Consider the following 22,785-nt stretch of genomic DNA (forward strand, 5'->3'; position numbering starts at 1 on the left):
AATCTCTTGGAATCACTACTATTAATCTGCCTTCTTAAACTTTATATTAATGAAATTTAATCAATTATTTGATTTTTAAAGTATTTTTTATATTTCTTAGAAAAGGTAACATGTTACATGATTCATGGCTCTTACTTTCCCCTTCACCCCCGGCCCCCCTCTCCCCGCCCCCATAGCTGGTGCACATTTCCACTGATTTTAGCATGTGTCATCGATCAAGACCTATTTCCAAATTGTTGATAGTTGCATTGGTGTGGTAGTTTCGAGTCTACATCCCCAATCATGTCCGCCTCAACATATATGTTCAAGCAGTTGCTTTTCTTCTGTGTTTCCACTTCTTCAGTTCTTCCTCTGAATATGGGTAACATTCTTTTCCATAAGTCCCTCAGAATTGTCCTGGATCATTGCATTGCTGCCAGTACAGAAGTCCATTACATTCTATTATGCCACAGTGTATGGGTCTCTGTGTACAATGTCCTTCTGGCTCTGCTCCTTTCACTCTGCATCAATTCCTGAAGGCCTTTCCAGTTCACATGGAATTCCTCCAGTTTATTATTCCTTTGAGTATAATAGTATTCCATCACCAGCATATACCACAATTTGTTCAGCCATTCCCCAATAGAAGGGCATACCCTCATTTTCAAGTTTTTTGCCACCAAAAAAAGCACAGCTATAAATATTTTCATACAAGTCTTTTTATCTATGATCTCTATGGGGTACAAACCCAACAATGCTATGGTTGGATCAAAGGGCTGGCATTCTTTTATAGCCCTTTGAGCATAGTTCCAAATTGCCACCTAAAATGGTTGGATCAGTTCACAACTCCACCAGCAATGCATTAATGTCCCAATTTGGCCACATCCCCTCCAGCATTCATTACTCTCCCCTTCTTTAATTTTAGCCAATCTGCTAGGTGTGAAGTGGTACCTCAGAGTTGTTTTGATTTGCATTTCTCTAATTATTATAGATTTAGAACACTTTCTAATGTGCTTATTGATACTTTTGATTTCTTTATCTGAAAATTGCCTATTCATGTCTCTTGCCCATTTATCAATTGGAGAATGGCTTGATTTTTTATACAATCAATTTAACTCCTTGTATATTTGAGTAATTAGACCCCTGTCAGAGTTTTTTGTTATAAAGATTTTTCCCCAATTTGTTGTTTCCCTTCTGATTTTGGCTACATTGTTTTTGTTTGTACAAAAGCTGTTTAATTTGATATAATCAAAATCATTTATTTTACATTTTATAATTTTCTCTAACTCTTGCTTGGTTTTAAAATCTTTTCTTTCCCAGAGATCTGACAAGTATACTATTCTGTCTTCAACTTTTGTGTTTGCTATATTTAAAAACAGCTTTAGGGTTTACAAGGTAGACTCTAGGCAATCATGTAACTTATTGCACAGGGAGGAAAGATCAATTCTACCATTCCTTATCATTGGTTCCTTACCACAGAAAAAGCATTACTATCACCAAAGCACCAAGACATCATTTTGCTATGCATTACACACGGCTTCTGAGTTATTGAGTTTTTCTCATTAACAAAACTTTCACTTGATTACAGCCTTCTACTTTTACTTCCCATGAGGGTTCAGAAACATAAGGACAAAAACTTGTGCAGAGATGTTGCTAGTGTACAGAGAGGCAATTAGAACTGACTTGTGCTTAGCTAGAAGATCATTTTCCTCCAGAATTCACATCAGACACTGGCCTAGACTAGATGGTTTTATCTGAAAGATCTTCTAATTTTTCTGCCACTCAGGTTTTGAACTGGGCGCCAGTTGTTCACCATCTGTTTTGCAAATGTTTCTCCTTCAGAAGTGAAGTAAAGGTTATAGAACTTTGACATCTGTTCATGGCTCACAGTGATGGGCATGTTTAAGACAATCCAGGTCACACATTCTGAGAGAGGAGGAGTGGTCAGTGAACCAGGATAAGTATAAAATTCCAAGGAATTAGAAAGGAGATCAAGAGGATTAAAGTCATTGTAGGTTGCTTCTTTCCCCTTCTTTTGAATTTTACCCAGAACATTCATGATTTTCTCAAATCCTGGCAAATGATTACTTCCCACCTCTAAAAAACTCCAACAACAGAAAATCCATCACCTTTATTCAAAGCATTCTTCATACTCTCATACTTTTTATTCCAATGAACCAAGTGAAGCACAGCTGCAAATTGTTTTCTATTTTTAATGTGCTCAGGGCCATTTGGTTGCTTGTTGGAACCCCATTGAAAATGAAACTGGGCCAACCTGTACTTGTCAGCCAGAGGTCCTCCGCATAACACTGATTTATCAGAGGAATCATCAAACTCAACTTTGAAAGAGTGTCCATTGTTGATAATCCTTTTAGCAGTAGAGGGACCATAGTGGAACTCCAGGGGTTTCAGAGAGTCATAGTCTGTTTCCTTGCTCTGAATTTCAACAGGGGACTGTCTACTTCCAAGAGGAGTACGAAAACTCTTATGCCATGTCTCTGGTCCATTCACACCTGTCTCTTATCCCCAGGTATGAGACATGTTGTTCTTGCAAGGTGTAACTGAAATAGCAATTACTCCTAGGGCTGAAAAGCTAAAGCTCCAGCCCTGGCAATTGCTGTTCCCATGTCCTTTCTTCATGAGCGTTTATAGGCTTGTCAACTACCTCATCACAATAATTGAATAGTAGAGTCTTATAACAGAATATTATAAGGGAAAAGTCCCTCCAAGGTTTTCAGATTCAGCCCATAGTCAGGAGCAGAAATCTCACTTCATAATGATTCCTTCAAAAACTTGAAATTTTCCTGACCCTAACCCCCACCACAACAGGAGTGACTGTCCTAGGGAAGTGACTAGATCCATGAGGATTTAAGAGTTATAAGAGACTTCAGAAGGCTTTTAGTTTAATCCATATTTCAAAGACATTTTGAGTTTCCAAGCCCCCTGTATAATTTCTGTCTCCAATTAAAAACTGGTTGGTGGACAGGTCACCACCTCCTGGGATAATTCATTGCATTTTGAATCAAGTCTGGAATCTACATCTCTGTCACTTTATTCCATATTTCTTCTTCAGTCTTTCCATATGCAATCTTATCTCTTTGTCACTTTGATTGCAAAACCAACATCTTTCCCATTAAACCATTCTATCCACCAACCCCTGGGGAAGTAAGTTAGGCTTTTTGTTAAAGACCAATCATGAAAAACAACCATTGTGGTAATAAGAAAAGGAAATGCAAAAAATTAAAGCTAGGCCCTGTTCCTAAGGAACTCAGTCTAACATGCAAAGAAATATATGCAAACAAGGTATATGCAGGGTAAACCTGATAAACTGGAGCTCAACAAGTTCTAGGTAATAGGTTTAAGCATTATTGGATAAGGAAAAACTTTTTGTAGAAGGTGATATTTTAGCTGAGACATGAAGTAAGGTGGAAAAGTCAAGAGATAAGATTCCAGCTATGGGATATGAAGATGGTATTAATCCTACCCTGCCAATTTTTAGATTTAATCACCAAAAGTGTCAACACCCAACTTATACTTGAGTGGGGGAGGTCGGTGACCCATGTGGTGGGTGATGAATCAGAATCAACTCACTGTCCAGGGGGGCAGTCCTAAGCAAAGTCTTTGTTGTGATTTGGTACATGTAAAATAGAAAGAATGTACAGGGAATGATGCATAAGAAGTACCTTTTTTAACAATTATTAATATTCATTTTTTAGAAAAGTTAACATGGTTACATAATTCATGCTCTTACTTTCCCCTTCACCCCCTTAGTTCCCCCCACACACATAGCCATCCAACCCATGAGCAATTAAAATTTTTCCAATTGTTTAGATCTAGTTTTAATTTTTTCAAAAGTGTTTTGTAGTTGTTTTCGTATAATTCCTGTGTTTGTTTTGGTTAATAGATTCCTAAGTATTTTATATCATCTAGGGTGATTTTAAATGGCATTTCTCTTTCTACCTCTTGCTACTGTGATGTGTTGGAAATATATAGAAATGCTGATCATTTATGTGCATTTATTTTGTATCCTGCAACTTTGCTAAAGTTGTTGATTATTTCTACTAGCTTTTTAATTGATTCTCTAGGATTTTTAAAGTAGACCATCATATCATCTGCAAAGAGTGATAGCTTAATCTTCTCATTGCCTATTTTGATACCATCAATTTCTTTTTCTTCTCTAATTGCTACTGCTAGTGTTTCTAGTACAATGTTAAATAATAGAGGTGATAAGTAGCATCCTCATTTCACTCCTGATGTTATTGGAAAGGCTTCTAATTTATCCCCATTGCATATAATTGGGCAAAATAATTTTTAATGATTGCCTTAATTTCCCTTTCATTGGAGGTGAGGTCTCCTTTTTCATCTTAGACTCTGTCAATTTGGTTTTTGTCTTTCATTTTTTTATTAGATTGACGAGTACTTTGTCTATTTTATCTGTTTTTTTCAAAATACCAGTTTATAATCTTAGTTATTAATTCAATAGTTCTTCTACTTTCAATTTTATTAATTTCTCCCTTGATTTTTAGTATTTCTAATTTAGTTTTCATCTGGGGATTTTTAATTTGCTTGCTTTCTAATTTTTTGAGTTGCATGCCCAATTCATTAATCTCTGCCCTCCCTAATTTGTTTACATATGCACTCAAGGATATAAATTTCCCCCTGAGTACTGCCTTGGCTGCATCCCACAGAGTTTGGTAGGATGTCTCTTCATTGTCATTTTCTTCAATGAAGTTGTTGATTGTTTCTGTGATTTCTTCTTTGACTAGCTGGTTTTGGAGAATCATATTATTTAATTTCCAATTGGTTTTTGATTTGCCTGTCCAGGTGCCCTTACTAATTATTATTTTTATTGCATTATGGTCTAAGAAGGTTACATTTATTATTTCTGCTCTTTTGCATTTGTTTGCAATGTTTTCTATGCCCTATTACATGGTCAATCTTTGTGAATGTACCATGTGCAGCTGAAAAGGTGTATTCCTTTTTGTTCCTATTTATTTTTCTCCACATATCTATTAAATCTAATTTTTCTAGGACTTCATTCATCTGTCTTACCTCTTTTTTATTTATTTTTTTTTTGGTTTGATTTACCTAGATCTGAAAGAGGAATATTTAGATCTCCCACTAGTATGGTTTTACTATCTATTTCCTTCTTGAGATCTGCCAGTTTCTCCATTACCAATCTGGTTGCTCTGCCATTTGGTGCATACATATTGAGCACTGTTATTTCCTCATTGTCTATACCCCCTTTTATCAGGATGTAATGACCTTCCCTGTCTTTTTTAATCATATCTATTTTTGCTTTGGCTTTGTCAGAAATCATGATCGCCACCCCTAACTTTTTTTCTCATTTGAAGCCCAAAAGCTTTTGCTCAAGCCCTTTACCTTAAACTTGTGTATGTCCACCTGCCTCATATGTGTTTCTTGTAGACTACATATTGTATGATTTTGGTTTCTAATTCACTCTGCTATTTCCTTCCTTTTTATGGGAGAGTTCATCCCATTCACATTCAGAGTTATAATTATCAGTTCTGTATTCTCCGACATTGTGGTATCCTCTCTTAATTGTACCCCTTCTTCTTACACTATTTCCTTTTAAACAAGTGGCTTGCTTTAAGCCACAAACCTTTGTCCCCTTCCTTGATTTACTTCCTTTTCTACCCCTTCCCTTATTATTCCACTCTTTTTATTTTTAAGGCCTAATGAATTCCCTCCCCCTTGTACTTCCCTCTCTTTTTTGACCTCCCTATTCCCCTGCTCCCCTTGGTTTATCCCTTCTGACTTTTTCTGTAGGGTTAGATATAGTTTTATATCCTAATGGATGAAGTTACTCTTCCTTCTCAGGGTTAATTACACTGAGAGTAAGGTTTAAATATTACCTCTTAATGCTCTCTTCCACTCCTTCTTATAATATTGATCCCTTCCCCTTCCCATGCCCTCTTTGTGTGTAATAGAATATCCCATTTTTCTTATTCCTTCAAGATTCTCTTTTTTGTCCTCTCCTATTCACCCCTCTCTTTCCCATCCCCCATATCATCTTAGACTTTAGTATTCCAACCTATCCCTATGAATAATTCTTCTAATTACTATAATATTGAATACTATAATGGTGAATAGTGTTCACTACAGAGCATTATACATAACATTTCTCCACATAGGAATACAAATAGTTAGATCTTATTGGTGCCCTTAAAGAGACAAATTAAAAAAAATATGAGTTTTCTTTCTTTCCCTTCTGTTTCTTATTTACCTTTTCATGTTTCTCTTGATTTTAGTGGTTGGATATTGAACTTTCCATTTAGTCCTGGTCTTTTCTGTGCAAATACTTGGAAATCTTCTATCTTGTTGAATGCCCAAACTTTCCCCTGGAAGCATATAGTAAGTTTTTATGCATAGGTGATCCTTGTTTGTAGACCCAGTTCTCTTGCCTTTCTGAATATCATATTCCAAGCCTTGTGGTCTTTTAGTGTGGAGGCTGCCAGATCCTGTGTGATCCTGATTGGTGCTCCTTGATATCTGAATTGTCTCTTTCTGGCCTCTTGTAAAATGTTTTCTTTTACTTGGAAGCTCTTGAATTTGGCTATTATATTCCTGGGGGTTGTCTTTTCTGGATCTAGTGTAGAGGGTGATCTATGGATCCTTTCAATGTCTATATTGCCCTCTTGTTGTAGAACTTAAGTGCAATTTTGCTGAATAATTTCTTTTAGTATGGAGTCCAAATTTAAATTAATTTCTGCTTTTTCAGGAAGACCAATTTTTCTCAGATTGTCTCTTCTAGACTGTTTTTCTTGATCTTTCAATTTCACAATGAAATATTTCATGTTTCCTTCTATTTTATCAGTCTTTTGACTGTTTTATTTGTTCTTGCTGTCTTGATAGATCATTGGCTTCTACTTGCCCAATTCTTGTCTTTAGAGACTGGTTTTCTACTATAAGCTTTTGATTTTCCTTTTCAATTTGGTCTGTCCTGTTTTCCAGCTGTTTGATTTTGGTCTCCAATTTGCTTATCAATTCTTTTGATTTGAGGGCTTCTTTTTTGAATTGCCTAAGTATAACCTTTAGAGACTGGTTTTCAGCTACAATCTTCTGGTTTTCCTTTTCAATCTGTTCATTTCTGGTCTTTGATTTACTTGCCTCACTTTCCAATTGTGAAATTCTGCCTTTTAAACTGTTATTTTCTTGGCAGATCTCTTCCATCTTTCTCATAATCTCAGATTTGAACTTTTCAAGACCTTGTGACCAGTTTTCATTGTTTTGGGAAGGTTTGGATATGGTTACTTGTTTGTTCTCTTCTGCTGTTTACTCTGCTGTCTGGATTTTTTCTGTGTAAAAGTTGTCAAGTGTTAAAGGTTTCATCTTCATCTTTCTCTTCTGGGGTTCCTGATTTTGGCTTGCCATTGTGTGAGCTTCATGCCCTCTCAGGTTTATTCTAATGCACAGGATCTGTCTGTGCTCTTTAGGCTCCTGAAGTCTCAGGTCTAGTTATTCTCAGGGTCAAGTCTCCTGGTGGTCCCCTTGTTAGTTCTTCTGCCTGAAGCTCCTTTAACAGTCTCAGGGCACTGCTTCCACAATCAAGCACCTCTCTGCACTGAGTCCCCACTGAAGGTCCACTCCTGTGCTCAGGATCAGCTCTTTCATCCGTGTCTTATCCCAAGCCTGCCTCAGAGCCTTCGCCTGAGTCTGTGCTCAAGGTCTGTGTTCAAAGTCTGCGCGTTCTTTAACCTATCAGGTTCTTAAGTCTTGCTTCTCTCAGGAAGAGGCCCTGGTGAGCTGCCAATGACTTAATGGGTGCCCCAAACTTGCTCTTACTCTTTTGCACTGGATTTGGCACTGTAGGTGGGGTGGGGAGAGGGAGGGGTTGCTCCACTTGCGCTTTAGTGAGACCTGTTTCACCCCTTTATAGCATGGAAATGCCCTGATTCCACGTACCTTCAATGCTGTGCCCTGTTGTGGGGTCCCTTCATTCATCTGGATTTGTTTTTATGTCTTCTTGAGGAGTCCTATATGCGTGGTTTAGGAGAGGTCACACAGCTGCTTTTTACTCTGCCACCATCTTAACCCGGAACAAAAAGAAGTACCTTTAAAAGGGAATTACAACTTCCTGTGAGATAGTTCTTTATTCTTCTTTGCTCTTCAGAGTTGAAGTTTGAGTTAGAGACTCTGCTAACTGGACCTGAGACCTTGGACTTTGTGAGATTGTTCTTAAATCTCTCCTTTTGAACTACCAAGTGGCAAGTGAAAGGATTGACTATATCCTGGATTTTTTCTGAAGGGACTCTCCTCTTAAGAGAGACTTCATGAGTGAAGCCTTTGCTTTATTCATCCCCAAGGACCTCAGCCTTCAGCCCTCAGGCCTTGGCCCAAGGCTGGGGATTCTTGGACTGAGGACTAATTAGTCATGCCTGGGTTGATTCAGGAGCTGGAGCAAATTACTTAGTGTGTTAGGTTAGATATCTTACCATATCTTTTCTCTGATTTTCTTACTTTCACTCTCTCTTCCTATTTATAAATAAACCACCATAAAAGTCATTCTAACTTGAGTTTTTATTTAGGAATTGAATCAATTCCTTGGAGACAAAAACTCAATATTTTGTCCAACCATAATTTTTCCCCTTAATAAAGGGACAGCCAGTGAAAAAGACTTGAGTCAGGAAATTTCGCATCACATATAAGGAACTGTAACAGAAGCCAGTGCTACTGAATTCAATAATCTATGGAGGGGAATAAAATATAACAATATGTTCAAGGAAGGAAAGAATCCAGTTATTAAGGACACTGAAGGCCAAACTGAAGATTTTGCATTTGTACCTAAAGGAAAGAGGGAGCCTCTGGATTTTATTGAGTAGGGGTGTGACATAATGAAACTTATATTGACGAGTATCACTTTGTCAGATAAGGAGAGAATGGACACAAATGGGGAGGAACTTGAGACAGGCAAATCTGATAGAACCAACAGATTGGTTATGGTGGTGTAGGGATGATGGATGGTGAGGAACTGACGATAGCACCCAAATAGCAAGTAACTGTGACTGGGAAGAATGGTAGTACCCTCAGCAGTGAAAGGAAAGTTAGGAAGACAGAAAGCATTTTTGGGAGGCAAATAATGAATTGTGTTTAGGAAATGTTAAGTCTAAGATTCCTCCAATGCATCAGTCAATCGAAACTTTCTAAGCAATTACTTTATGCCAGGAACTGTGGTAAGAACTAGGAAAAGAAAGACATAAAAGAAAGCCAGTCCCAGGCTCCTAGGAGCCTATAATTCAATAGACAGCTGGAGATGGAAGGCTGGAAGTTTAAAGAGACAAGGGGGAAAGTCTAGGGTTGAATAAGTACATCTGAGAATCATCAGCTTAAAAATCATCATTGAATCCATGGGAATGATGAGATCAATAAGTGAAATAGGATGGAGAGAAAGGAAAAGGGTGCAAAGAAGAACCCTGGTGGGCAGTTATGACATAGTTGAAGATATAATCAAGAAGATGGAGAAGGACTGTTGTTACACACACAGGAGTAAATTCAGGAGAGAGCAATGTCACAGGAAAGAAGAGAGAAAAGAGTATCAAAGAGAAGAAGGTGATTAATAATGTCAAAGTCTACAAAGATCAAAAAAGAGAGGCTGGCTTAAATTGTGAATATACCTCTATCACTTACTAACACTGGGATCTTGAATTCATTTAACTCTCATGGGCTTTAGTTACTTCTCATCAAAAATAATGGGAGCAGAGTAAATGATCTTCAATATCTAAATTCCAGTATCCTTTGTGGTGTTCAAATGTGAAAAGAGTATCTTATTATTTTTAGATTTAAATATATATTTTTAAAATTTCCATGGTTACATGATTCTTGCTTTTACTTTCCCCTTTAATATTCCCTCCAACATTCATTACTCTACCCTTGTATAATTTTAGCCAATCCGCTAGATGTGAGGTGGTACCTCAGAGTTGTTTTGATTTGCATTTCTCTAATTATTAAAGATTTAGAACAGTTTCTCATGTGCTTATTGATACTTTTGATTTCTTTATCTGAAAATTGCCTATTCATGTCCCTTGCCCATTTATCAATTGGGCAGTGGCTTGATTTTTTATACAATTGATTAAGCACCTTGTATATTTGAGTAATTAGACCCCTGGCAGAGTTTTTTGTTATAAAGATGTTTTTTCTCAGTTTGTGTTTCCCTTCTGATTTTGGTTGCATTTTTTTGTGTTTATACAAAGCCTTTTTAATTTAATAGAATCAAAATTATTCATTTCACATTTTGTAATTTTTTCTAACTCTTGCTTGGTTTTGATATTTTCCCTTTCCAATAGATCTGACAAGTATACTACTCTGTGTTTACTTAATTTACTTAGAGTTTCCTTCATTATACTCAAGACACTCACCCATTCTGAATTTATCTTGGTGTAGGGTGTGAGATGTTGATCTAAACCTAATCTGTCCCACAATATCTTATTTTTTATCTGACCAGGAAAGAATTATATAACACCTTCACCTCCCAGATTGTAACCATTTTTCAGTCATTTCAGTCTTCTCTGACTCTATGAATCCAGTTGTATTCTTTTATCTTTTTGGGAAAAGTAATTTAGTTCTTTGACATTTCGTTTTCCAGATGATTTTACAGATGAGAAAACTGAAACTACCTAGTCATTATGTCTTTGATAATGTAGCTTCCAAAAGCACCAATATTTTGATTGCTACTTTAACTTCAGTCCAATTTATCCAACATCCCTTTTTATAGGAAATTTTGGTTTCCTATATTACTGATGATTTTTTCCTGAATTTGAATTTTTTTGAAAAAGATTTTTGATAGATTTATATGTGATAAATCTTTACATATATTCCCACAAATATCATCCTTTTAGATACAGCCTAACCTGCCTTAGAAAAGCCCATTGATCAGCCAACCGTAGTATTCACCTAGGTAAACTTTTTTAACTGAGTCTATTTTACACTGAATGCCAAAGTTACCTCTCTTGTTGTAAGACTATGATTTAGAGGATGGGGACAGATGGTTCAAATAGGGCCAATATCAGAAGAATAACAGGTTTGGGAAGGCCAGTTTAAGTATACCTTGACACTGAGATGACACACACAGACCACTCAGTAACAGGGATGGATGTTGTATTTGTTATAACCAGGAAAGGTTAAAGGGGAATTTTGGATAATCCTAACACTAAATCAACTACCTAACCCTCCCCCCCACACCCAATCTAAATTTGTTCCCTCACAGGAAGTCGTCAGAGGTTTGAGCTACACTAATTATTACATAACTGTCTAAAGATCCCAGTCCGTACTATAGATAAACCAACTCCCCTTGGATTGTAATAGAGGTAGTAATATTTAAAATAATTATATTTATTCCAATATTAATGCATATCCCAAAGCTTCAGATTATGGAAACCTGTCATTAATTGATAAATGTTATGGAACTATGATAAATGATTGTGTCTGATTCCAGGAGAAGGGAACAAAAGAGCCGCTGCAGTGCCAAGGAGAACAGAAAAGAGCCATCAAACAGTGCAAAGAAGCACAGCATTAAGGAGAGCAACCAATCCCAGTGGGATTGATGAAAATCTGCATAGTGCCTAAGAGCGCAAGGTCAAAAAGATCAAAGTATTTTTCCTTGGCTTTGTGGCTCTTGAATTTAGCTATTATATTCCTGGAAGTTGTCATTTGAGGCTTTCTTTCTGGAGGAGATCTGTGAATTCTTTCCATTTCAATGTTATTTTCTTGTTTGAGGATCTCTGGGCAGTTAACTTTGATAATTTCTTATAATAGATATCCAAGGTTTTCTCTTGATATTGGTCTTCAGGTAATCCAATAATTCTTAGTGTCTCTCCTAGATCTATTTTCTAGGTCAGTTGTTTTTTTCAATAAGATTCTTCATGTTTTTCTCTGTTTTTTTCATTCATTTGATTCTGATTCATTGTTTATTGATTTCTCATCAAATCATTAGTTTCTATATGATCCATTCTGATTTTTAAGACCTGATTTTTTCTCTGTCAGTTTTTGGTTTTCCTTTTTTCAATTGGCCCATTTTTTCTTGCATCACTTTTGTTTTTCTTCCCCACTTTTCTTCTGCCTCTCTTATTTGGTTTTTGAAGACATGTTGAGATGTTCCAGACTGTGTCCAATATATATTTTTCTTTTGGACTTTGCATGTTTTTGCTTTGCTTTCATTACCCCCTTCTGGGTCTGTACCCTGTTCTTTGTCTCCATAAAAAGTCTTTAGAATTAGGTGCTTTTTTGTGACTTGCTCATTTTTCCTATCTAATTATAAGTAGGCTCTGTTTTTCTGGGAAGTTAAAGTGGCCTCTTAAACTTCAGTCTTTCCTTGATGTTATTCTCAGCTTATTTTCTGGGTTGTTAAAAGTTTATATATGATCTGAGGGCTGAGAACTCTGAGGAACCCCTCCTCCTCCTGATTCAATTGATCCTTGAGTTGCTGATAGCTTAAAGACTTTCCTTAGGCTTGGGTGTAAGCTTTTTATTTCACTCTGAACTTGATCAGATTAGGGGCTGATCAAATTCTAGCCCTAGGCTTAGGCTCAAGTTTTTTGTCTCACTGTTTACTTGATCCAATCAGGCACACCCTTGATTGCCTTGTCCTGGAGCTCCCCCCTTAGTTTTGCTTAAAAGGTTGGGAGGCATTACCTGGGGCTGAGACTCTGCACTTCTCCATGGGCTTGAAATTTCAAGGGGTGTGGGTTGGTTTTGACCACTATTTGCCCAGGAAGGATTTTAGGGTCTGAATGTTAGATGAGGCTTAGGTTTAGAACCTGTGACAGCAGATGTGGGGTGAGGGGGAATGGCTTGCTCTTGGTTTTCTCTTCTCTCCTTGCTACTGTCTTCTGCTGGCACTGCTCTCCTATCATCCCAGTGCCCCATATGTTGTCTGCCTAACTTTTGGATTTTTCTTTTCTTGAAATTTATTTTACTCTATTTCCTTGTTGGTTTATTCACTCCTGTATTCATTTTGTGGTTATAATTTAATCTTTGAGAGAATTCTTCTGGTGACATGGAGTTACTGCTCTAGTTAATCCTCTATCTTGGCCCCACCCCAGAAAGTTTCAGTTTGATTTATTTCTTATGCATTCCTGAATGTTTTGATCTGACCTCAGCAAAATCACATAACACTTGGGAATAAAGATGCAGCCCAGTAAACCTGCACTGGAGGCCAGGATGGAGAAGATCTCTACCACCACCATGGCCTTTCCCTTGGTGGTCTGATATGTGGACAGGAAAGAGATCCAAACACTGCAGAACACCAGCATGCTAAAGGTGATAAACTTGGCTTCATTGAAGGTGTCAGGCAGGTTCCTGGCCAAGAAAGCCACTGTGAAGCTCCCCAGTGCTAGGAAGCCAATGTACCCCAAAACACTGTAGAAACCAGTGACAGAGCCCTCATTACATTCAATGATGATCTGTTTGGGTTCAGAATATATGTCTATGTCTGGAAAGGGGGGAGAGATTCCTAGCCAGATGCCACAGAGAGTCACTTGAATGCCAGAGCAAAGGACTACAATACAGTTGGACACTCGAGGTTGCAGCCATACCTTACTCCTGCTCCCAGGTTTTGTAACCTTGAAGGCCAGAACCACCAGAATGGTTTTTGCTAAAATGGAAGAAACAGCCACAGTGAAGACAAGGCCAAATGTTGTTTGCCTGAAGAGGCATGTGGCTGCAGTGGGACGGCCAATGAAGAGCAAGGAACAGAGGAAACAAAAGGTGAGGGAGATGAGGAGAATGTAGCTGAGGGTCTGGTTATTGGCTTTGACTATGGATGCATCACGAAACTTCAGAAATACTCCAAGAATCAGAGCTGTCAGCACAGAGAAGAAAAATGCCACACAGACTAGAATCATTCCCAGAGGTTCTCTGATATCCAGGAAGGTAATTGTTTTGGGGAGGCAGCGATCTCTCTCCTTATTGGGATACTCATTTTCAGGGCATTTCATACAATGCTTCATATCTGTAGGGGAAAATAGTATCTCATCATTTTATGTTTAAAAATCTCCCCTTTTCTAAAACCTGGGAAACAGATACAATAACTTAGGTCAAGCCATTTGGACATAGAGGGTAGAACTTGACCCTCAACATATGATTATAGTCACCAAGGTGATTAAGCCCAGTTCCACTGTGTCCATTACCTTTATAATTTGGAAGATCCAGATCATAATATTTCTCAACATTTACCTTTTCCAATTGAAGTAAATGGTTCCTCAATCATATTGCATGTGTGCTCACTGATACTTCCCCAATATTAATTATGATAAAATGTAATTAAAATTAGCATTTATATAACACCTGGTATGTGCCAGGTATCTTTCCAAGTTCTTTACAATGAATAACTAATTTGATCCTTACACTAGCTCCAAGAGGTAAATGCTATTAGCATTCAAAATTAACAGATGAGATATTGAGGGAACTTCCACTTTTGTAAAATGGGATTGCTAATAACACCTTTCTTAGAGCTCTTAGATTGATAAGATGAAATTAAATTTGTAATTTTTCCCAACTTTAAATTACTATTTTAAATATTGTCGTATTTAAAGTATTCGCTTTTCAATTCTTCTTCTAAATATATTATCAAAATTTAAAACAAATATTCTCAGCAATGATATCCAAGGGACTCCAGTACAAATACTTATCTTGAAAAAAGTATCTATACTGTACTGTCTTTATTCAATCCACTTCTCTTTCTAATAATAACTTTTCCCTCCATTAACTAAAGTCTTTGGTGTATTGACAATAATTTTTTTAAAACCCTCATCTTCTGCCTTAGAATAAATACTGTGTATAGGTTCCAAGGAAGAAGCCTATTTAGGCCTAGGCAATAGGGATTAAGTGACTTGTCCAGGGTCACACAGCTGGGAACTGTCTGAGGCCATATTTGAATCTAGAACTTTCCAATCTCTAAGTCTAGCTTTCAGTCCACTGAGCCACCTAGCTGACCTGGAACAATTTTTGAGTCTGAGTGTTGTTCTATTCTTTCCATAATGAGAATCCGTATAATAATGTGTCACCCTCACTTTTCTCTTGGTATATGGACATATAATTGTGGCATATGAAAAGGAGCACTTGTGGGATCCTAGCATCATAAATTTGAGACATATTTGAAGCACACATACACCTTAAAGATAATGTAGTCCATGACCCTCCTTTTATAGTGAAGGAAGCAAAGACTGAACCTAAATTTCTTCCAGGAAGTCAAACAAATGGGATTTTTAAAAAAAAATTTAAAATTTTTTTAACCTTATATCATAGAATTGATATTAAGTATCAGTCCCAAAGCATAATAGTAGAAAGGGCTAGGCAGTTGTTGATGTGTCTTGTGCCAGGTCACACAGCCAGGAAGGGTATCCGTCAAGATTTGAACACAGAACCTTACATTTTTGAGCCTAACTCTTCATCCACATAACCATCAAAATTCCCCCCATATTTATTATTGAGGGGAATGCCCTATTGAGCTGATGTGAGTTGAGCATTAGGTGATTAAAATAAATATTTACTACTCTATTATTACACTAAAATGCCCAGGGAACTTCTTCTTTCCCTTCTCTGTTCTTCATTAGAGAAAGCATTTTTAATTAAAAAAAACATAATTAAATGTAAAACCATTTCTCCTTTTTTCCTATATATTAGTTGTTCTTTTGAATGTAGACATACACAGCTCCTTCAAACAACATTTCTGATGCTATATATAATATCGTCTTGGGCCCAATCATTTCACTCATCAAAACTCTTTATAGCTCTTTCCTTCATAACTATATGCCGAATTTGTTTAGGTTTTACTCTATTGATGAACATGCCTTGAATGTCCAGTAAGTTTATGTCACAAAGGCAAATCATATTAATATTTTAGAAAATAAAAAATCCTTTAATTTTTCCATGATTGTCTTAGAAAATTTGCTTAATAGAGGTAGAATTGGATCAAAAGGCATAAACAGTTTTATAACACTATAATTATAATTCTTCAAAGTGGTTGGGTCACATTTCAGAATTCCACCAGTAGCATATTAATGTCACCAGTGCTTTTGATTTTAAATCTAGACAGTCTTTTAGAGCTCTTTGGGCATAGTTCCAAATTACCAACCAGAATGTTTGGATCAGTTCACAGTTGTGAACTGCAATGCATTAATGTCCCAATTTTGCCACATCCCCTACAACATTCATTATTCTCCCCTGTTATCATTTTAGCCAATCTGCTAGGTGTGAGGTGATATCTCGGAGTTGTTTTGATTTGCATTTCTCTAATTATTAGAGATTTAGAACACATTTTCATGTGCTTATTAATAGTTTTGATTTCTTTATCTAAAAATTGCCTATTCATGTCCTTTGCCCATTTATCAATTGGGGAATGGCTTGATTTTTTTGTACAATTGATTTAGTTTCTTGTATATTTGAGTAATTAGACCTCTTTCAGAGTTTTCTATTATAAAGATTTCCCCCCAGTTTGTTGTTTCTCTTCTGATTTTGATTGCATTGTTTTTGTTTCTACAAACTCTTTTTGATTTAATATAATCAAAATTATTTATTTTATATTTTGTAATTTTTTATAACTTTTGCTTAGTTTTAAAATGTTTTCTTTCCCAGAGATCTGACAAATATACTATTCTGTGTTAATTTAATTTACTTAGAGTTTCCTTCTTTATATTCAAGTCATTCACCCATTCTGAATTTATCTTGGTGTAGGGTGTGAGTTGTTGATCTAAACGGTGATAATGGGCATCCTTGTTTCACTCCTGATCTTATTGGGAAGGCGTCTAACTTATCCCCATTGCATATGATGCTTGTTGATGGTTTTAATATATACTGTTTATTATTTTTAGGAAAGGTCCTTCTATTCCTATATATTCTAGTGTTTTCAATACGAATGGGTGTTGTATTTTGTCAAAGGCTTTTTCAGCATCTATTGAGATAATTATGTGATTTTTGTTTGTTAGCTTGTTGATATAGTCAATTATGTGGATGGTTTTCCTAATTTTGAACCATCCTTGCATTCCTGGTATAAATCCCACTTGATCATGATGGTTAACATTCTTGATCACTTGCTGGAGTCTTTTTCCTAGTATTCTTTTTAATATTTTTCATCTATGTTCATTAGGGAGATTGATCTATAGTTTTCTTTCTCTGTTTTTGATATACCTGGCTTTGGAATCAGTACCATATTTGTATCATAAAAGGAGTTTGGTAGGACTTCTTCTTTGCTTATTATATCAAATAATTTGTATAGTATTGGGATTAGTTGTTCTTTGAATGTTTGATAGAATTCACTTATGAATCTATCAGGCCCTGGCAATTTTTTCTTAGGGAGTTTTTTAGTGGCTTGTACAATTCTTTTTCTGATATTGGATTATTTAAGTATTCTATTTCTTCTTCTGTTAATCTAGACAATTTATATTTTTGTAAATATTCATCCATATCACCTAGATTGCTATACTTATTGCCATATAATTGCACAAAATAGTTTTTTAATGATTAGCTTAATTTCCTCTTCATTAGAGGTGAGGTCTCCCTTTTCCTCTTTGATACTATTAATTTCGTTTTCTTCTTTCCTTTTTAAAGTAGATTTACCTGTACTTTGTCTATTTTATACTTTTTCAAAATACCAGCTTCTAGTCTCATTTATTAATTCAATAGTTGTTTTACTTTCGATTTTATTAATTTCTCCCTTGATTTTTAGTATATCAAATTTAGTTTTCATCTGGGGATTTTTAATTTGCTCCCTTTCTAATTTTTTAAGTTGCGTGCCCAGATCTTTAATCTCTGCCCTCCCTAATCTGTTAATATATGCACTCAGTGATATAAATCTCCCCCTTAGAATTTCTTTGGCTGCATCCCATAGGTTTTGGTGAGAAGTCTCATCATTTTCATTGTCTTCAATGAAATTATTAATTGTTTCTATGATTTGTTATTTTAGTAAATTATTTTGGAGAATCATATATTTGATTTCCAATTGGTTTTTGGTTTGCCTCTCCATGTATTCTTACTAATAACTATTTTTACTGCATTATGATCTGATAAAGTTGCATTTATTTTTCTGCTTTTTTGCATTTGTTTGCCATGTTTCTATGCCCTAGTTCATGATCAATCTTTGTCAATGTTCCATGTGGTGCTGAAAAGAAGGTATATTCCTTTTTGTCCCTATTTATTTTTCTCCACATATCTATTAACTCTAATTTTCTAGGGTTTCATTCATCTCTCTTATCTCTTTCTTAATTATTTTTTGGTTTGATTTATCTAGACCTGATAGGGGAAGGTTGAGGTCCCCAACTAGTATAGTTTTGCTATGTATTTCATTCTTGAGCTCCACTAGCTTCTCCTTTAGAAATTTGGAAGCTATACCAATTGGTGCATACATGTTGAGTACGGATATTTCTTCACTTTTTATACTGCCTTTTATTATCCCTGTCTCTTTTAACCATATCTACTTTTATTTTGGCTCTGTCAGAGATCCATGATGGCAACCCCTGCCTGCCTTTTTTTTCATTTTAAGCCCAATAGATTTTTCTCCGTCCTTTCAACTTTACACTATGTATGCCTCCTGTCTCATGTGTGTTTCTTGTAGTCAACATATGGTAGGATTTTGGTTTCTAATCCACTCTGCTATTTACTTCCTTTTTTGGGGTGAGTCCATCCTATTCACATTCCGAGTTATAATTATCAACTATGTATTCCCAGACATTTTGATTTTCTCTCCTTGTCCTGTCCTTTCTTCTTTCCCTATTTCCTTCTATACCAGTGTTTTGATTTTAATAAGTTCCCCTAATCCCCTCCCTTGTTGTACTTCCCATTCTCCCCTCTCCCTTCTTCTTGCTCTCTTATCTTCTCTTGGATATTTTTAAGCTGCTCCCCTTCCCCCCACCCTCTCTCTTTCTAGTGTTACTTCTCTCCCCACTAGTCCTTTTGTTACCCTTCTACTCTATAGGGCGAGAATAAATTCTCTGCCCCAATGGATTTGATTATTCTTCCCTCTTTAGTTGATTTCAATGCACTTAAGTATTAAATATTTCCTCTCACCCACCTCTTTACCCTTACAGTGTATTGTTATTCTTCCCTGTTGGCCCCACTCACTTCTTTATGGAATATAAATTTACTTCATTTTGTTTGTTTTCTCATTTTTTAAAATATTACCTCCTTTTTCCCCACCCTCTAGTTTTGTATATTTTTATACATACATACATACATACATACATACATACATACATACATATATTTTGACATTTCATCCTGTACTGTTTGTCACTGTTACCTCTATGTAAGCTTATTCTAGTTACCTTTTCGGTAATAACAATTTTTAATTTTGCAAATATCTTTTTTTCTTGGGATAAAAATTGATTAAAATTATTGGGTCCCTTAAAGAAAAGATTTTCCCCCTTCTCCCATTCTCTTAATTACCTTGTGGTGATTCTCTTAAATTCTGTGTTTGGGCAGCAAACTTTCTGTTTAAGTCTGTTTTTTTCCTCATGAATGCTTGGGAATCCTCAATTTTATTGAATGTTCATTGTGATCAATGGGATTTATGCCAGGAATGCAAGGATGGTTCAACATTAGGAAAACCATCCACATAATTGACCATATCAACAGTCTAACAAACAAAAATCACATGATTATCTCAATAGATGCTGAAAAAGCTTTTGACAAAATACAACTCGCATTCCTACTGAAAACACTAGAAAGTTTAGGAATATAATGGCCTTTCCTAAAAATAATAAATGGTATATGTCTAAAACCAGCAACAAACATCATCTGCAATGGGGATAAATTAGAAGGATTCAAAATAAGATCAGGAGTGAAACGAGGATGCCTCTTGTCACGTCTATTATTTAACATTATACTGGAAACACTAGCAGTAGCAATTAGAAAAGAAAAAGAAATTGAAGGTATTAAAATAGGCCATGGGGAGACAAAGCTATCACTCTTTGCAGATGATACAATCGTCTATTTAAAAAATTCTAGAGAATCAACTAAAAAGCTAATTGAAATAATCAACAACTTTAGCAAAGTTGCAGGATACAAAATAAATGTGCATAAATCATCAGCATTTCTATATATTTCTAACACATTGCAGCAGGAAGAGTTAGAAAGAGAAATTCCATTTAAAATCACCCTAGAAAATATAAAATATTTAGGAATCTATCTGCCAAAACAAACACAGGAATTATAAGAACACAACTAGGAAACCCTTTCCACCCAATTAAAACTGCATCTAAACAACTGGAAAACCATTGATTGTTCATGGGTAGGACAAGCTAACATAATAAAAAATGACCATCCTACCCAAATTATTTTGCCTGTTTAGTGCTATACCTATCAAAGAACCAAAAAAAACCTTTTTTTACTGAATTGGAAAAAAACTATAATAAACTTCATTTGGAAGAACAAAAGATCAAGAATATGAAGGGAAATAATGAAAAGAAATTGAAGGAAGGTGGCCTAGCAGTACCAGATCTTAAACTGTACTACAAACCAGTAGTCATCAAAACAATATGGTACAAGGGGGCAGCTGGGTAGCTCAGTGGAGTGAGAGTCAGGCCTAGAGATGGGAGGTCCTAGGTTCAAAAACCCGGCCTCAGCCACTTCCCAGCTGTGTGACCCTGGGCAGGTCACTTGACCCCCATTGCCCACCCTTACCACTCTTCCACCTATGAGACAATACACCGAAGTACAAGGGTTTAAAAAAAACAATATGGTACTGCCTAAGAGACAGAAAGGAGGATCAGTGGAATAGACGTGTGGTAAGTGACCTCAGCAAGACAGTTTTTGATAAACCTAAAGAACCAAGCTTTGGGGACAAAACCCTGCTATTTGACAAAAACTGCTGGGAAAAACTGGAAAACAATATGGGAGAGATTGGGCCTAGATCAACATCTCACACCCTATACTAAGATAAACTAAGAATGGGTGAATGGCTTGAATATAAATAAGGCAACTATAGGTAAATTGGGTGAGCACAGAATAGTATACTTGTCAGATCTATGGGAAGGGAAAGATTTTAAAACTAAGCAAGAGTTAGAAAAAATCACAAAAAGCAAAATAAATAATTTTGACTACATTAAACTAAAAAGTTTTGTACAGACAAAACCAATGCTACCAAAATTAGAAGGGAAACAACAATTTGGGAAAAAATCTTTATAACAAAAAAACTCTGACAAAGATCTAATTACTCAAATATACAAGGAGCTAAATCAATTGTACAAAAAATCAAACCATTCCCCAATTGATAAATGAGCAAGGGATATGAATAGGCAATTTTTAGATAAAGAAATCAAAACTATCAATAAGGACATGAGAAAGTGTTCTAAATCTCTAATAATTAGAGAAATGCAAATCAAAACAACTCTGAGGTACCAACTCACACCTAGAAGATGGCTAAAATGACAGTAAAGGAGAGTAATGAATGTTGTAGGTGATGTGGAAAAATTGGGACATTAATGCATTGCTGGTGGAGTTGTGAACTGATCCAACCATTCTGGATGGCAATTTGGAAATATGCTCAAAGGGCTTTAAAAGACTATTTGCCTTTTGATCCAGCCATAGGACTGGGTGGATTATATGCCAAAGAGATCATAAGGAAAAAGACTTGTACAAAAACATTTATAGCCACGCTCTTTGTGGTGACAAAATTGGAATATAGGAGAATGTCTTTCGATTGGGGAATGGCTAAACAAATTGTGGTATCTGTTGGTGATGGAATACTATTGTACTCAAGGGAATAAAGAACTGGAAGAATTCCATGTGAACTGGAATGACCTCCAGGAACTGATGCAGAGTGAAAGGAACAGATCCAGGAGAACATTGTACATAGATATTGATACACTGTGGTACAATTGAACATAAAGGACTTTTATACTAGCAGCAATGCAAGGATCCCGAGCAAGGGCCTCATGAGAAAGAAAACTAGCCACATTCAGAGGAAGAAATGTGGGAGGAGAAACATGGAAGAAAAACAACTGCTTGAACACATGGGCTATTGGGAATATTATTGGGGATGTAGACACTAAATGATAACTCTCAATATCAATAATATGGAATTAGGTCTTGATCAATGATACGTGTAAAACCCAGTGGAATTGTGCTTTGGTTAAGGGGGGTTAGGAGGGATTGGAGGAAAGGGAAAGAACATGAAATATGTAACTAGGAGAAAATATTCAAAATAAAAAAAATAATTTCAAAAAACTTTTATTGAATGACCATACTTGTCCCTGCAAAAATATAGTCAGTTTTGCTGGATAGTTGATTCTTGATTGTAGACCCAGTTCCCTTACTTTCTGGAACATTATGTTCCATGCCTTCTGGTCCTTCAATGTAGATGCAGCCAGATCCTGTGTTATCCTAACTGTGCTTCTCTGATATCTGAACGACTTCTTTTTAGCAACTTGTAATATTTTCTCTTTTGTCTGGTAGTTTTTTAATTTGGCTGTAATATTCCTGGATGTTTTCAGTTGTGGATTAAATATAGGAGGTGATCTGTGGATTCTTTCAGTTTCCACTTTTCCCCTTTTGTTCAAGAATGTCAGGGCAATTGTCTCTGATAATTTCTTGTAGGATGATGTCCAAACTTCCTTTTATCATGATGTTCTGGTAAACCAATAATTCTTAAATTGTCTCTTCTAGCTCTGTTCTCCAGATCCTTAGTTGAATAAATGAGGTGTTTCATATTCTTCTCAAATTTTTCTTTTTTAATTTTGTTAAATATATTCTTGCTGCCTTGTGAAGTCATTTGTTTCTAGTTGTTGCATTGTTTTTTTTAAAGACTGAATTTCATCCCTGGCTTTTTGGTCATCCCTCTCCTTCTGGTCTAATTTTCTT

The 22,785-nt window shown here is 36.0% G+C and overlaps 1 protein-coding gene and 1 pseudogene across 1 annotated transcript in view; both read right to left on the bottom strand.

The window, feature by feature from the left end:
* Positions 1-1,726: 1,726 nt before the first annotated feature.
* On the bottom strand, positions 1,727-2,517 carry LOC123232482 (annotated as a pseudogene).
* Positions 2,518-7,144: 4,627 nt separating this feature from the next.
* LOC123232483 (vomeronasal type-2 receptor 26-like) overlaps positions 7,145-22,785 on the bottom strand; it is a 31,749-nt gene continuing 16,108 nt past the window's right edge. Inside the window, exons 6-7 of the mRNA XM_044658935.1 lie at positions 13,080-13,942; positions 7,145-7,162 (exon numbers count right to left, since the gene is read on the bottom strand). Coding sequence (XP_044514870.1) covers positions 7,145-7,162; positions 13,080-13,942 — 881 coding nt within the window. The remainder of the gene's footprint in view (positions 7,163-13,079; positions 13,943-22,785) is intronic.

This window comes from Gracilinanus agilis, chromosome 1 (assembly GCF_016433145.1).
Source record: "Gracilinanus agilis isolate LMUSP501 chromosome 1, AgileGrace, whole genome shotgun sequence".
Lineage (NCBI taxonomy): Eukaryota > Metazoa > Chordata > Mammalia > Didelphimorphia > Didelphidae > Gracilinanus > Gracilinanus agilis.